Raw genomic sequence first — 16,801 nt, 5'->3', positions numbered from 1 at the left:
AGTGGGAAAGGTCTTCCTGGATTTTTTCCAGAACATGGATTTATTTCTACTGGATGACACAATCTGTTTCTGTAACATACTGACTTTATGAATAGAAATACCCGTCATTTGTTAAGTAGTAGACAAAGAATCTGAAGGAGAACCAAACCACTGAACTCCTTTGGGGTCCGTGTCTCAACCCAACCCCACGAACCCGACCGTGAAAGTAAGAGGAAAGATGGATCTACGTACAAAGAAGCCAACAGAGAAGTGGAGAAGCCGTCATGTTTTCTTTAATGATACTAAAGCAGCTGATGAGGGATTTGAAAGAAAAACCAAACTGACCACACTTCTCACAGAATCACCTAAATCGTCTGGTCATTTTGTAATGAAAGAAACAATGCCTAGGTTAGAGCGCGCACTGTTTCTTAGTCTCACTTACCCTCCCTTGTTCCATGTTTGAGCCCTAGACACCATTCCTGTCTAGCTGCCATTCAGAGTTTTAAATTCTCTGAAACAGGTCATAAGTATTTGGAGGCTTTTTATGGAGAGTCAGCATCTCAAGTGTTTAATCGTTCTTTTGCGACGTTAAAGGAATTCTAATTCTCTGATGGGGCTGGGCCGCCCTCTTGAATAGAGCCAGAGGTGGCCAAAAGAGGGATAGTCAGCAAAGAGCTTCTAGCTCCGCGGCCACCTAATACCACTTGGGTCCCTTTTCTAAAGAGGACGTTGGCTTGTAGAGTCGCAAAGGAGGAAGCAAAAATAGCGAACATCGGTCAACAATGCCCATGTGCCAGGCTTAGTACGGAGACTACATACGCAGGAGCTCGGGTGGCCCTCACTAACACCACAAGGCTGAGCTCAGAGAGGTTACAGCAGCTGAGGACATTCATCTAGTAAGTGACAGAACCAGCGGCTGGCTGGCTGTGGAGCCCATGTTCATGATCATAACACTACATGACCTGCATACCCCTCAGATCCTCACAGGGTTTGTGTCATGGGGGGGGGAAGGGACTTCTACTTTTTTAAGTGTATTTGATAGAGAGAGAGACAGAGCACGTGAGTGGGGGAGGGACAGAGAGAGAGAACCCCAAGCAGGCTCCACCCTGTCAGTACAGAAACTGACGCGGAGCCCCAACCCACAAACCGTGGGATCATGACCTGAGCTGAAGTCAAGAGCCAGATGCTCAACCGACTGAGCCACCCAGGCACCCCCGGGGCTTCTACTTTTGATGGTCGCCCAGATGTTTTTCTACAAAAACTGCAGCATTTTGGAGGAAAGGGTTATCACAGATGCATTCGCCACAGAATCCCTCCAACAGCCTCTTCATTCATCGATTAGCTCAGGAGGCCAACGATGTTTTTTTTGGCTAAGCTCTCTTCTGTCTATTTCAGTGGGAAAAAAATACATACATTCTAGAAAGCTCCATCTTCAGCATAATTTTAACTAGCCAGAGAAACTACATGAATGTTTTGCCCAGAAAAATTGCATCTATAGAGCAACTTACTTGTTTTGGTGCAGAATCCATTTCAGTCCCCCAACCTGGCCCTAGTGAATCATAAAGACCCACAGCAACTCAACACCCACCCCCAGCAACACCATCGTCACAGCAACAAAGGGACATGTGGTAGGGGAAAAAAAAAGCCCTGGTCCTAGAATCAGGATGCCTGTGTCCCAGGCTGGCTGGATCCTCTAGGGGCACATCCTAACCTCAGTGGATCTTAGTTCTCTCACCAGTAAGATGGGGATTTACCGCATCTACTGTGAAGTTCAAATAAGGTCATTAGGTCATTACCTACCATTACCACACCTAGTGTTTACAGTGCACTTGGCGATATTCCAGGGGTCCATAAGTGCTCCATCTGTAGATTTCATTCTTACCCCATCAGGTAGGTGCTATCAATAAAAGCTCAGATTTAAGGATGAGAAACTTGCAGCCCAGCTGAGGGGAATTAATTCATCCCTCCGAGGTTACATAGCTGGGAAGGGAGGCAGCAGTATTTGAACTCAGATCCAAGGGACTTCAGAGGTTACCTTTTTAATTACTGCAAGCTGAAGCTTGTAACTGGTTCATGATTGGGTTCAGCCCTGCCTCTCTGCTGCCATTCGCTGTAAATGAAATCCTTGGAATGCCCTATTCAAATATAAAGCCTTATTGCTATCAAGTGGCCCCAGTTTGCATTTGTACAAAATTGGTCAAGGAAGTCCCAGGAGAGCGTTCTGAGCATGCCCATCTGGTCAGCTCCCCTCAGAGGACACTCAATCCCTAATAGGCGATGTGTGTGGTCAGGTGCACATCGATGCCATTGCTTTGCCCAAAGCAGTTAGTTTAAAATGTTAATTAGATCTAGCTTTATTGTTTCCTGAGGCTACATGAAAATAAGCGAGTTACCATTTTCCCCCCAAAAGTGTCCTGACATGTTCGAGGTCTACATAGTTTATTACTGACAGGGCCAAGGCATTCAGGTAAATTACTGTGCCTCAGTTTCTTCCATAAAAATGGGAAGATTGGGCCGGACCATCTCTGTTGCCTCCTTTGGCCCTGAAAAAAGGGTGGTTCTGGACCACAGACTCTACCAGCCGAGTGACATGCTGGATTAGGCCTTCCTCTTCACAGTGGGGAAGGGGGAAGATGGACAGCAAACGGGAAGGAAGTAGGAGCCGTGGCGTCAAGGTAACAAGCAAGGGCGCTAAGTGGCTGAGGGAGACACCAGGGAGAAGAGTGGGAGACAGTAGAGAGAAGGGGGTGCGGTAAAGGACCCGCCCAAAGGAGGAGTGGCTCTCATCCACCAACAAATGGCTCAGTCCTCTCCCAGGCTTCACCCTGAGACACCGGACATGCTTTCTCAGCTCAGCCAAGTCACCCACCAGCCTCTCCAGTGAGGGAGAGAAGAGAAAAGGGACTGCGTGGTTTTAGCAATTCCATTTTCTTGATTTCAGCCCATCTGTGCTCACTGTAGATGGGGTTTTACTATCAAATTTCATTAAATCAAAGACTCCATCTCTACTGTAGGATGCGCCATTATTTGACAGATTACCAAGAAAAACACTGCCCGTTATCTTCGTACGGCACCATTGAGAAGACGCAGCCTGCTCTCAGAATATTAACTATTTTAGAATTGATAAAGTGCTCTCTTATAACTACTATTAATAAAACCTATAATTTAAGGGTTTGCCATGTACCAGGAACTGCATGACATGCTTTATACAATCTCATTCAATACTTACTACAACCTGTGAGGTAGGGTTTATTATCCCCATTTATAGATGAGGAAAGCTCAGAGAGGCTAAAGTAATTTGCCGAAGGTTGCCCAGCTGGAAGAGACGGAATAGGAACCTGAGTCAGCCTGACTCCAAAGCACTTGCCTTTAGTCCCCAAGTTCTCTCACCTCCGACCTTCCAGTGGTGGCCCGTTTGGCTATGGTTCTCAGGAAGATGAAGGGACTCAGTCATTGTCTTGGGGCCCCACCTTCTCCTTCTCTCACTCTAGGTAGAGAGGCTAATGAAGAAGAGGATGGAAAAGTGGCCACAGGTACCTCCTTGGCCCATGGAGCATTTGCAAAACTCTTAACTCTGGACACAGAAAAGTTAGACACAAGAAAAGCGGGCACCAGAATTCCCAGAGTTGGTTCTACACGGAAACAGAGAAATGGGGGCACACAGACTGGATGTCTTTGCTCATACAGGGAGGGGGGTTACTGTAAGACTGATGATTACACCCCAAGGCATGCAGAAGCCTTCCCAGGACTTGACTGGAGACCTAGCCAGTATGAATTCATGCGTGTGTCTTAAAAAGAAGACTCCTCAAACTCTTAAATCCTTCAGGTTTCACAACCCTGGCCACCCCCCACCCCAGCCCCAAGCCCCGCTCTTGAGGTTTATGAAAGCAGGTATGGTTGAGAGTGGAGGAAGCTGGGAGAGTCGAGTCCACATGGGCCACACAAAGAAGTGATGGCCCCAAAACGGGAAAGATGACGAAGAAAAGAGGTCTGGTTCTTTGGCCCACAAGTTTTCATTGGCCTGCAAGAACGGGCCATTTCCTGCCCTATTCCTTCCAAGGCCAATCCCACAGACTGGCAGTGGGCAATTTACTCTGTTTACTTTGAAGGGGTGGTGTTCTAATGCCAACAAGGCCCGAGAGCCTGTAACTCTGCCGTGGTCTCCCAAGTGCAGATACCCATAAGGAATGTGGGAGGATTTAAGAGAATTCTTATGTAGTAAATCCTTTACCAGTGTTTGTGTTAGGGTTTCTAACGGGTAGAATACAGTAATCCAGGGGTAAGCAGACAATTATACATCAGATGGGCATATGGACACATTTCTTCATTGATAAAAGTCTGTGATCAAGAAGTTGTAAGATTGTCACCCTGGGGAGAAGATACTCCATGCTCTTTAAATTCACCTCAAAGCTCTGGGTGACAAGATTATCAAAAAACCACTCATTTTGGTGAAAGATTGCCTCGGATCTTGCCTTTACATTTCCTTTCAACCTGATAGTAAATTCATTACCTGTTCTCTTTTTCCAGCTACTACCTAGTACTAGGAGTTTGCCAAAGCTATCTTCTTCAAATTTTATTTCAAGAACTCCTTTTTACGTTGATGAAGGTGGAAGAGGCGGGGGATTAAGAGACAGGGCAACCAATTGCAATGTGTAGACCTTATTTAGCTCATGATTCAAACAGCCTGTAAGATGAAAAGACAGACAAATGGGGGAAATTTGAGCTTCCTGGATATTTGATATTAATGAACAAACTGATGGTTTCTCGTGTGATATTAGCGTTACGGTTAAGAAGCTTTACCCTTTGGAGAGAAATACTAAAAGGTCTACAAATATGGTGTTTGTGATTTGCTTCAAAACAACAAGGATACAGGTGAAACAAGACACCCTTGACTTATTATTTAAGATGGGGAATAGGGTACATGGGGATTCATTATACTTTTCTGTGTTTGCTTTGAGGTTTTCATTGGAAGTTAAAATGAAGAAAGTAAAAATCAGCCAAGCATGAAGCAATCAAGGAGTCCTGAGGTGAAAGAAACCCTCACTTTGCTGGTCATGCACCTGACATGTGACCCAAAGAAAGGCAAGCACAATTTGCCAAGCATTAGAGTGAGATCTTGAAACTCCCAGGGTTCGCATTTTCGACCAGAGAGCGCATGGTTTGGGACTGGAGTTGCTTTACTGCTGGCAAAAGAGAATTTGCTGATTCTCAATGAGAACAAAATAAGACCACTAGGTAGGATCCCTGTGAAATTTGGACATCAAAGAACAGTTACAAAGCAACATTTTGAGGAGTTAAGTGTAAAGGAACCAGGAACATGCAGCTTCAATTTCCTTCCAAATAGACACACTTGTAGATTTAAGGAAAAGTGTTCTATTAGACATGTGCTAAACTGTAATGCTTCAAAAGACATGGAGAGTCATTGAACCCGAATGGGCCCTGGCTTTGCTCCCTCAGACTGGATGTTGTTCCTCTCCCTTGGAATAGGACTTCTCGATCTCACTCCATTTCCTCTGTAAACCCCACCTCCTTCCTTCCAGGTCTAATCCAAACTTGACTTCAGATTCTCAAAACATAGGACAAGAAAAATCCAGAGATCAGCAATATTTTTTTTTTTTTCCCTTTTCCGTTCTGAAGAAAACCCAGCAAATACTTGGAGACTCAACTTGGAAAGTGTTTACTGGCAAATCCATAAAGCTCACTCCGTTGGTTTAAACTTGGAAAGTGTTGGGAGTAGTTAACACAGCTAAGTGCAGAGGAAATGGGGGCTGAGGTAATCCCCGTATGCTCCCCTCCCTCCTCACTCTTGCAAGAAAGACTCTGACTGCAACCATATAGATGGACCTCATGCAGAGCTCCACGTGGTACACAGCTTTAGAAGAGGATGCTCTCCCCAGCTCTGCGGCTCAGGGCCCAATACCCAGCCCATGTCTAGCTGAAGTCAGCAGGGAGAAGAGAAGTTACTAAGGCCAGGGCCTCTGCATAGCCTTGGCCTAGAGAAAGGGAACTCGAGGAGCTGGACCAAGGGCCAAATGAGTGCCATCCAAGATTAAGGCGAAAGGTCTTCACTTGAGTGCCCAGAATGCCCAGCTGGGAGGGATTTAAGATGCTCTTTGGCCTGCAAGCCCCAAAGTGGATGATGTTTTTGCTGCAGGAAGGCGGTGTAGTTTGTCAGGAGTGTGTTTTACAGGTTGGCTTGAGAAAGTTCTGCTGGGGAGGTGGTGGGTGGTCGGAGTCCTTGGACTTAAGACATTTGGTGGGTGTTCTCTGTCTCTGAATGCCAGGCCCTACCCCACTGCCCAGGAAGGATGCACACAAGGCTCCTTAAAACTCCTGCTGCTCCTGGCAGCTTCTCCAGGAGACCTCATCTGTCCATAGCCCTACATGGTTCAAGTTATGAGATCAGAGTCGCTCACCTTAATTTCCCAAGCACAGAACCCCAGGGGGAATAAACTTTTCCTGCTTAGAACTGCTATCTCCATCATGGGTCAGAGTGGAGTTTCACCCTCCAGATGCTGGCACAAACACCGTTCACAGATATGCCACATACACACCCCAAATCCTCTTACATGCGCTAAAAAGAGTGCCAACGTTTCCTGACTTCTGAGAAGTCACACCGCTATGGCAGCAGCACTAGCCTGCAGTGACCATGCCTACCTGCCTTACTGGTAACTGCATCCCTAAAACAGAGGGCAGTTTCCTGCTTTGAAAAGTAGGACTCAAGACGCACCCAGACTTAACACCAAGGGCACGAACACCACACCCGCCACCCCCAGGACGTGCCAGTAGGAAGTATTTCTGAGGGTGACAGGAGCTACAAGTTGTAAAGGTGGGGGGAAGATGAACACAGCTTTTCAGTTTTCTGTAAACAGCTTTTGAGAGTTGGGCATGTATCATAAACTACATCTCACCACCCACCAGAGCCTAAGGTTTCTTCCTGGGATTCTTGCCAAACGAAATATGTAGAGAAATGTTACAGCAGCCACAGGAGACCAATGACCAGAGCGGTGTCCATTTCTGTTATGCCAGCACGGCTCCGCTTTGTGCAACACCTGGGGTGAGGCTGTCTTGCATCGATACTCCCCTCCACGGAAGCCAAACCAGGGTCATCCTTCGTCAGGCCTTGCCATATTTAGGAATTGGCCAGGATAAGAACCAAATTCATGTCACTCAGCTTCACGGAAGCCTGAAGCGTGCAGAAATGAACACCTCTCAAGCTCTCCCTCTGAGGACTCACCAGGTAGAGGAGACAGACAGGAAAGCTGCCGGAGATAGGGAGCAGAGCCGGAGAGTGGAGGGCTGGTTCTCCACAGGGGAAGGTAGGGAGCTAAGAGGCTTGCGTGTACTGTAGCGTCCACAAGGATCACCTGAGGAGCGTGTTCAGCATGAAGAGGGTCACCTGGGGAGCGTAAGAATGGAAACAGATGCCCCCTGCCAAATGTTTTTGTTTTTGCAGGTTTTAGAGCCCACGCATTTTAAAAAAAACAGCCCTCGGCTCTCACGTGAGCGGTCCTCAGAACTGACGCTGCTCTTAAGACTTCACCTACGTCTCCCCATGTGCGGGGGGCTGCACTTAGGCCCGGAAAGGTGAGAAGGCCATATCGATGCTCATGCCTGAGGGTTAGAGTCTATTTCCTACATTCACTTCGGGGTCTAGGCAATTCAGAGAGTTGGCGGAAGTGTGAAGGTGAGGGCTCTTGGGGAAGGGGAACTCGAAGAGCTGGACCAAGGGCGCAATGAGTGCCGCCCAAGACTAAGGGCGACAATCTTCACTTGAGCGCCCGGAATGCCCAGCTGGGAGGGATTTAAGATGTTCTTTGGCCTGCAAGCCCCAAAGTGGAAGTTTTTGCTGCAGGAAGGCGGTGCAGTTTGTCAGGAGTGTGTTTTGCAGTGCCCGTATATGCCCTTCAATGTCATGCTGTGCCCTCTGCAGGCCCTGAGAACCATCCTACACGCCCTGCCCCTGACCTGTGGACTGGGATTCCACATCACATGCCCTGGTTTGGGGCTTCTTCTGTGGAATTCGCTGTCCTCTGGGTCAAGGCAATAGGTGACCATGGACATGTTTGAAGATGGAGCTGCTCAGGGTCATAAACTGTTGACTTCAAGGCCAAACTGGGCAGGCAGAAGTGACCTGCTGGGCTCGACCAAGTGTTTTTGTTTTATTTTGTTTTAAATTGAATTAGAATACTTTTAGACATTATACGTATATAATATGTATTGTATATAATATAGTAAAAACATATACTATGATATATGCTATATTATATACATATGTATAATAATATATATTTTATTATAGTGTCTAAAAACATTCAAATTATACACACACACACACACACACACACACACACTGCAGTTGATCAGAGGTCTCACCCCTTCCTTCTGTCTTATACATGAATGAGTCACATGTTTACATAACTCCTGCCTGGTTCCTGTAGGCATTTGAGTTTGCGACCCTCAGGGCCACATGCTGTAATCGACACTGTTTACTGGATTAGATCCAAGTTTCCAGCTGGGTTCTGAGGGAGCAGGACTCAGACTGAGAGAGCCCTGGCCAATCCGGGAGGGCCTCTGCAGCTGGAAGTGCGGGAACACAGGTCAAGCTCACCCAAGGCCAGGACCCCAAAGCCCAGACAAGGGTAGCAGGAGGAAGCCTGGCTTCCCAGTGCTTTCCAGTGAATCCCCCCAGCACGGCCTGCCTTCAAGATCCCAGCGGCCTGTGGTAGTGAGAGAAGCGTCTTTTCACCTCAAGAACATGCAGCCACCAACCCATGCCCCCCACCTTCCACGAACAGTGAAGGGGCCCAGGAGTCCTATTTACTGCTCTCCATTGTTGTTTCTCACAGCTTTGGTGACAACCACAGCCACCTCGCAACCTTTCTGCAGTGCCATTTACTCTGCCCGAAATGCTTTCTCTTTCCATCCACGTTGCTGCTTAATCCTTCCCTAACTACTTCAAAAATCCAGCTCAAACCCCCAACTCCCCCAGTTGTATTCCCTGACCAATTTCACGGAAATGGGCGACCTCCACCTCCTCTCAACTTACTCCCTACCTTACTTTTTAATGACATAGTCCCTGTTGCCTTGGATCATTGTTAATACTTCTTATGTGTATAAATTTCTTCATCTCAACTGAATTGTCAGCTCCTTGAGGATGGGTACCCTGCCTAATTTCTTACCACCTGTATTGCTCAAAGCACTGCCACAGCACCCGAAATGTGTCACTAATTTCCTGATTAGTTCATTATCACACTAGTGCCAGCTAATAGCTACATAGAATTCTCTCATAAATCATCATCCCCAGCGACTGGAAACTTCCAGAAAGTTCCGGCAAATTAGTCTGGGAACACTGTCTTGGCAATTTCCTGGCATTAGGCTTCCTCGATTGCTTCACGTTGTGGAACTTGTGTCCAGTTATTCAACAGAAAATTTACCTTGATGCACGTACTTGTAGGAAAGAAAACTGATAAGCCAGTAGGAAGAGCCTTCCTTTAATTAGGCTGCAAAACTGAAAGTAACTTGGTGGAAAGCCTCCTCAGGAGCACCTGCAGTGGGGTTGAGTGGAGCTCCCTCACTGATGTGCACCTGGAACCTGTGAACATTCACCTTATTTAGAAAAAGATCAGTTAAAGATCTCGAGATGAGATCATCCTGGATTATGCAGGTGGGCCCTAAATCCAATAAGAAGCGTCCTTGTAAGAGGAGGGAAAGACAAGGGAATTGGAAAGGACACACATGGAAGGTCACCTGAAGACAAAGGCAGAGATTGGAGTTACGAGGCCACAAGCCAAGAAAGGGGTCACCAGGACCCGGAAGGGGCAAAGGAGGATTCTCCCTTACAGCCTTCATAGGGAGTGTGGTCCTGTCGACACCTTGATTTCAAGCCTCTGGCCCCCAGAACCGTGAGAGAATAGACCTCTGTTGTCTTAACTTACAAATCTGCGGTCACTGTCCCCATAGCCCCAGGAAATGAACACAGTAACCAACAAGGATAGCAGGTGGGGGCGGCGAGGGTGGGGAGGAGCGCTTGGGCACTGGATTTCAGAGACACCATCCAGGGAGGAGACTTGCCACAATCCCAAGTAGCCCCGCTGTTGCATATTTTTCTAGAAAACGTCCACATGCCATTATTACACCAGAGATGCTCACCATGCAGGCTTAAGCCTGATATTTCCCCACTGAACCTTCGCATCTAAGGAGGACAGGGCTTACATTCCAAAAGGATGGGCCCAGCTAACCCTGAAATGCAGGGTCCTCAGGATGCATCATCTGCCTCCACGGACCTAGGTCATTTGTTCTCTCCTCTATTAAGAATTTGTTGAGTATCTGCTATGCTATACAAATTGGTTAGTCTGGCTAATTATAAAACAGACCCTGATTATTACCGTACACATTTGGGGGGCAAGGTTACTTCTACCTAAATATGACTAGCTGAGCTTTCTAGTCTGGGCTCTATGAATTCTTTTTTTGGTTTGTTTTAATTTTTTTTAATGTTTATTTATTTTTGACAGAAAGAGAGAGAGAGAGAGAGAGAGAGAGAGAGAGAGAACAAGCAAGCTGGGGCAGAGCAGGGAGAGAGGTAGACAGAATCTGAAGCAGGCTCCAGGCTCCAAGCTGTCAGCCCAGAGCCTGATGCTGGGCTCAAACCCATGAACCATGAGATCATGACCTGAGCCGAAGTCGGATGTTTAACTGACTGATCCACCCAGGTGCCCCTCTTTTTTTTTTTTTTTAATGTTTTATTTATTTTTGAGAGAGAGAGAGCACGCAAGCGGGGGGTGGGGCAGAGAGAGAGGGAGACAAAGGACTTAAAGCAGGCTCTGCACTGACAGCAGAGAGCCCAACGTGGGGCTTGAACTCACGAACCGCAAGATCATGACCTGAGCCCAAGTCAGACGCTCAACCAACTAAGCCACCCAGGTGCCCCCAGAAGAATACATTTTTGTAAATGCTCCAAACGCTGAGGCACACACCACAGCACTTTTTATATGTTTGCTAGAGGCTGTTCACATTCACCTGCAATACTCTTGGGTTTTTTAAAAATTTTTTTTTGATGTTTATTTATTTTGGAGAGAGAGAGAGAGAGAGAGACAGAGCATGAGCACGGGAGGGTCAGAGAGAGAGAGAGGGAGACACAGAATCCGAAGCAGGCTCCGGGCTCCGGGCCGTCAGCACAGAGCCCGACGTGGGGCTCGAACCCACGAACCGTGAGATCATGACCTGAGCCGAAGTCGGACGCCTAACCAACTGAGCCACCCAGGCACCCTACCTGCAATACTCTTTTAAAGCTTACTAACAAGAGGAGCCAGAAAATTGTCACCGGAGAGTTTGGATGCATGAATGATTTCCTCTTACAAAATGGACATGGGTCATATAGGAAAATGTCTATTTTTCAGAGATGCACAGTGAAGTATTTGGTGGCGAAATGTCATGACTGCAGTCTACTCCAGGCCACTTCAATAACAACAAAAATAAACGAAGTGAAGCAAATGTGGCAAAATAGTAATCACGAGACCGAGGTGATGGAGTTATGGGAGCTCGCTGCACAGTTCTTTCTGCTCGCCCATACGTTTGAAAATGGTCAAAACCAAAAATAGGATGGATGTATATTTTTTCCATTTAGGGTTATCTGTCTGCTGTACTGATGCTATCTGTGTTTGCAGGTGTGAAGGCTGATGGTCTGAATAGAGGGAGTTGTCTTCTCCCAATTAGAAATGCCTGACAGGCTGCAGATTTGTGCCCGCAAGCTCGGTTCGTAATTGCTCTTTGGTTCTATTTACGGAAGGAAGAGAAGACACATCTATCGAGAAAAAGTAGAGTACCAAAAAAAAAAAAAAAAAAAAAAAAAAAAAAAGGGCAGGGTTGGCATAGAAGCAGGAAAAAATATGCCTTGCTGGGAAAGCATTGCATCAGGAAGACGGTGTTTTTTTGTTAAGTCACAGACCTAAGCATGCAGCTTCAGACTGCTGGCAGGGTGCTTTGTCCAAGTGCATCTAGCTCCTGTAGGGCTGACTCCTCTAAGCAGACACCCCAGCCAGGGAACTGACTCCGGTTCCAGCCCCAACAGCCCCAACACACAGACACAGGCAGGCAGCGTTATAGAGGGACTCACAGTTCTGAGTACAGGAAGTGCAGATTGCCCACATTATCAATGTAGTTGGCAGGGCTGAGCCACGGCAGGACCAGCAGCAGAAGCGCCTTCATTTTCCGAGCAGGGTGCTGCTTTCTTCCTGGCCACCTTCTCTCTGTCCGCTGCAGGGGCCCAGCCCAGCTCAGTTCCCTTAAACAAACCTTGCCATGTCCCCACAATGGCACCTGATTTGGAGCCCTTAGATGGAGCCACGCTGATAAATCATGGGCTCGTAAGAGGATCGTGCCCTCTGCTTCTCGGATGGGGAGATAGGAGACTGGAGGGACCCACCATGGTTGGCAAGAGGGCTCAGGCTGAGAGCAAGCAGGCTGATGCCCGGGAAAGGGACCTGCCCCTCCTGCAGGATGCCGACTGGTTCTTGGGAAGCAGCTGGTACGTTTACATCACCGGCCGGGAGCAGATGGGCTGGAAGCTGAACTGTGTTGGAAGAGGGCAGGAGCATGGCACAGTCAGACCCCGCGGTGTGGATGCGCAAATCATCAAAAGCTGTCCCACAGTCTGCTAGAGGAAGACACTGTAAGAAATCAGCATGCTTGGAACACAGCCTGGGGATCTGAGCTCCAAGTGAGTCTTCAGACATTGAGACAGACGAGGGTTAATTATGAACCAACTCCACGTCTCGGTGCATATTTAGAATAGGCAGATATTTTACCTATCCCTGTCCTGACTACACTGGCAGATGTAAGCAAAGTGATGGCCTCTCCACTAATTTGGACAACTGGCCCTTTACAAGAATAGACTGCGTCGTTCTCTTTGAGAATAAAGAGCCTTGTTAGACAGACGTAAGATTCTGTCCAAATGATGCACAAATTCCTGTTCCGCCACGAAAGAAGTCACTCCGTTCCTCCTCCTCCCCCGAGTGGCAGAACTAAGCTCTGATGCTAGTCGTAGGACCCTGGGCATTTCATTGAAGCTCCCGAGCCTCAGCTACGTCATCTCTGAAATGGAGCTCTATTCATGCCTTACTTGCTGGGTCCAGCAGGCGCTGGACATCATTGCTTCCAGCTTTAAGATCTGTGATTCCAGCCTATGCTATCAGTCTTAACAGGACTTCTAGCACGCCTAAGCCCCGTGATGTGCCAGAAGCCCCCGGGACTCCTCTCCTTCTACGCCATCTTCAAGAAGTCTAAAATCCATGTGGACCTTGCAACTCAAGGCCTAAATCTTAACAGACACGGCTTAAAAGGATTGTTCCACTAATGCAACCAAGCAATTACAGCAAACTAGAGTCGACGGGAAAGAGACCAGGGAAAAGTCTGCGGAGTGAGACCAAGTGCAATGAGCTATGTAGTAAGCGGGGTTTGGCCTCAGAGAAGGTGCATTTACCTGAGGCAGGACCGAAAGAGTTTACATACGGTAGATCCTTCGAATGTACAGGCTTAACTGCTACAGTTGAGATCAGAGATAAGCAATCTCGGTAAAGCAGGACCTGTATTACTTTATAGTTTTGTTGAGACTCTAATTTGAATTCCATTCCCTGTCAGTCTGGTATGCAAGAGTGAGTCAGGGCTGGTGAGAAGGAAGTACCATGAAATAGCAGTAAAACGGAAGTTAGGTTTGGCATTTAGTTCCTGGAGTCAAACAGATGACTTTGAACCCTAGCTCTGCCACATGATGGCTGTGTGACACTGGGCATGTTGTTCAACCTCTCTGAACCGCTCTATCTTCCTCTGTAAAAGAAAGACAAGAACAATAGTGCTTAACTCATAGTGCTGTTATGAAGGTGGAATGAGATAATGCCTATAAAGAACAAAGGGCTCAATGAGCGTTAGCTGTTGTTATAAAAATTGTTATTAATAACCACTAAGAGCAGTGAATGAGCCTTGCCGGCAGCTCAGCACCCACCTCCCAGAGGCTTTGTTCTTCTCGTCCTTTCTTCCCTTCTGCACTATTAGGGGCATGAAATGTTACAGTCTGTTCCTGAATATGGAGTTTCACAGAGTCCTGGGACGTGCTTTTCTGGAGTGCCTGGTATCTGCTGTATAGATCACAGCTCCTGAACAGCCTGGAAAATAATAAATGCTGTGGGTTTCATAGTGTGCTAGATTGTATTTCTGATAACCTTGGACATGTCAGATTGTTCCTCCAAGTCTCTATGACAAAAGAAGGATGTCTGCCCTTTTACCTCCTTGCATTTCAAGAGAATAAAAACCATTAATGGAAAGGAATGCAATATAAAAACAAAGGAATTATTTTTTGAGGTTGTCTATGTCACTACTGCAAAAATTGCTGGTTGCCTATCCAGTATCTCACCTTCTCTTCTTCCTTTTCACAGAGCCTACATTTAGCTCACGGTGGTAATGCACGTTAGCCTGTCTCACAGATGGGTGGCCATACAACGCAATACTGGCTAATGAGGCATAAGCAGAAATTACTGGGTGAGGCATCCCAGAAAGCTCTTTAAAGGAAAAGTCTCAGTATGCATATTGTCAATTTGCCCTCCCTGCCTGGTTCTTCCTAGCTGGTTATTTCTGCCTGGAACTTGGATGTGATGTTGGCGATTGGGCAGCCGTTTGGGAACCAAGAGGTGACAAGTTGAGGCTGAAAGCTAATCCCCAAAGCCGAAAGAGCCTGGATTATTGATGGCATCACGATAACATCATACAAATCATGGACTTCATACACCCGTAGTTTCTGTTATATAAGAAAAATAAAACTTTTACAAAGTGAAACCAATGTAACTTCAATTTTCTGATACCTGCCATTAGCTACAATCCTAATACAACCCCCCGCAGATGAAATCTCACCTTCAAATGGCCATATTCTGTAGCTACCTTGCCAGTACATAGCCCTAACCCTAATCTTTGTCCCCTTTGCCCAGCTAAGTTATCCTTAAATGTCATCTCAGATATCACCCATAAGCTCCTGTTTTCTTGTCTCTTTTCTCTTCACTAAACCAGGAACTGCTTGAAGGCAGAAGTCTACCGGTCTTGTTCTCTATTATAGCCTCACCATAGTGCCTAGAACACAATAGATGCTCAATAAATACTGAATGACATAAAATTGAACATGGTTACAGAGTCAACTTTGGGACCAACCTTTCTTGATCAGAGGCAAAGCAGCAAAACAAGACAAAAGGATCTCAGGACTTCAAACGTGCCAAGAGCCACGGGAGGGGTCAAGCGTTTGTACAGAGAGACAATAAATGTCCAGGAATAAAGGAAATATGTAAAGAAGATTTCTGGGCACGAGGGCCCAGGAGAATGTTGTTTCTTTAGCAGATTGCTTGGAGCATAATGGAAAAGCAATGGGTCCCTCAGGGAGCAATGCAGGACAATTGCCTCATTTCTTCCATGCCCGGGAGAGTGAAGAGAGCAGCTCTCAGCCAGGTAGGAGCCAGGCAACAGTTGAGTTTGAGACTAGGATGTCACTTGAAGGATGAATGTCAAAACAGTTACGGTGAATAGGTCAAGCCTGGCTGACGTGACCAACGAGACTCGTAACCTCCCCATCTTTCCGTAGGGTAAGACTCCCCTAGACCTTCCCTCCAGGAGTACCATCTTGTGGACACTTACAGACAGTCACTGTGCGCACGCTCCACGGGCAAACTACAGGAAAGAGCCACCTGAAAGGAGGAAAGGTCAAGAGAACCTGCAGGGTTGGTCTTTGGAGAAGAAACTCCAGGACGCTGGGTGCAAATTTAATTAAAAACGACAACAAAAGCAACAACAATAAACCCAGGGAGCCTTCAGTCAGGTGAGTCTTGGGCCAAATATGCATTTTCATGCAGGGCTGTTTTCAGAACATCCAACAATGATCTCTTTGTTCCTGCCAGTAGGGTCAGCTTTCTTATCTCCCATTGTTATTATCTTCCATCAGAAGGAAGCTAAAGGCCAGAGGCACTTATCCCGTGAAACAATTCAATGTGTGTGTGTGTGTGTGTGTGTGTGTGTGGTTTCGACTTCTCTACTCTTAAAGGGTCATTTCCTAAGGCAGAAATCACGGTGTGTATAGATTTTTCTCTCATTCCGGGCCCGTCCTACAGTGGATCGTTGATAAATATGATGCATGCAGATGACGATATTACACAAGGAAGATGTGGTCTGGAGCCTAAGACGACACCCACCGAGCATCAAGGAAGTAACAGCTATATTCCCACACACCCCGTCACTGATCCAGGTCAAGAGAGACGCAGTGGACTGGCCCCTGCATCACCTCTACCACATCCACTGTCAATGTCCTTGGTTAGGAAGGCTGTCTCTTGACTCAACATAAGCCTATATCGCCCGCGGGGCAATTCTTTGCAGCAGACCCATGCGAGGGGAGTCTGCAAGCGTCTAAGAGGACAGAGGTCAACGGAATTAGCCCGAAGATTCCAGACATTAGCTCACAGGTTCGGGCTTACTCTCATGGAAGAACCCTCTCGTCTGAAGTCAGGAACAGCTGTCCAAGGAGTTACTGGTGCAGGCAACCGTGTGCAACCACAGTCAATCCGAAATGTTTTACTTAAGAATTTACATTCAACTCGGGGTCTGAAGCGGCTGGATAATAATGTTTACAAAGGACACGAATTTTGGAGAAAACAGGCAGCGTTTGTTTAAAGACATGATGCTGCCTGCCTGCATTCCTGACTCAGGTCACCTGCTATTATTAGTGGTCCTCTGGACAGGTCATGAACAGAGACCTCAGCTCGGGTGGGGGGGTGGGGGGAGGGGAAGTATTTGGAAG

At 47.0% G+C, this 16,801-nt stretch overlaps 1 protein-coding gene across 4 annotated transcripts in view; it reads right to left on the bottom strand.

Moving 5' to 3' along the window:
- LNX1 (ligand of numb-protein X 1) overlaps window positions 1–16,801 on the bottom strand; it is a 185,047-nt gene that overhangs the window by 83,842 nt on the left and 84,404 nt on the right. Inside the window, exon 1 of one of the 4 annotated variants that reach the window (XM_058722573.1) lies at window positions 12,095–12,697. The exons of the other annotated variants lie outside the window; for them this stretch is intronic. Coding sequence (XP_058578556.1) covers window positions 12,095–12,186 — 92 coding nt within the window. The 5' untranslated portion in view covers window positions 12,187–12,697. Of the gene's footprint in view, window positions 1–12,094; window positions 12,698–16,801 lie in introns of those variants that run through there. 4 annotated transcript variants of the gene reach the window in all.

This window comes from Neofelis nebulosa, chromosome 3 (genome assembly GCF_028018385.1).
Source record: "Neofelis nebulosa isolate mNeoNeb1 chromosome 3, mNeoNeb1.pri, whole genome shotgun sequence".
Taxonomy (NCBI): Eukaryota; Metazoa; Chordata; class Mammalia; order Carnivora; family Felidae; genus Neofelis; species Neofelis nebulosa.
The sequence above is the reverse complement of the archived record's forward strand: the minus strand, read 5'-3'. Positions and strand labels throughout refer to the sequence as shown.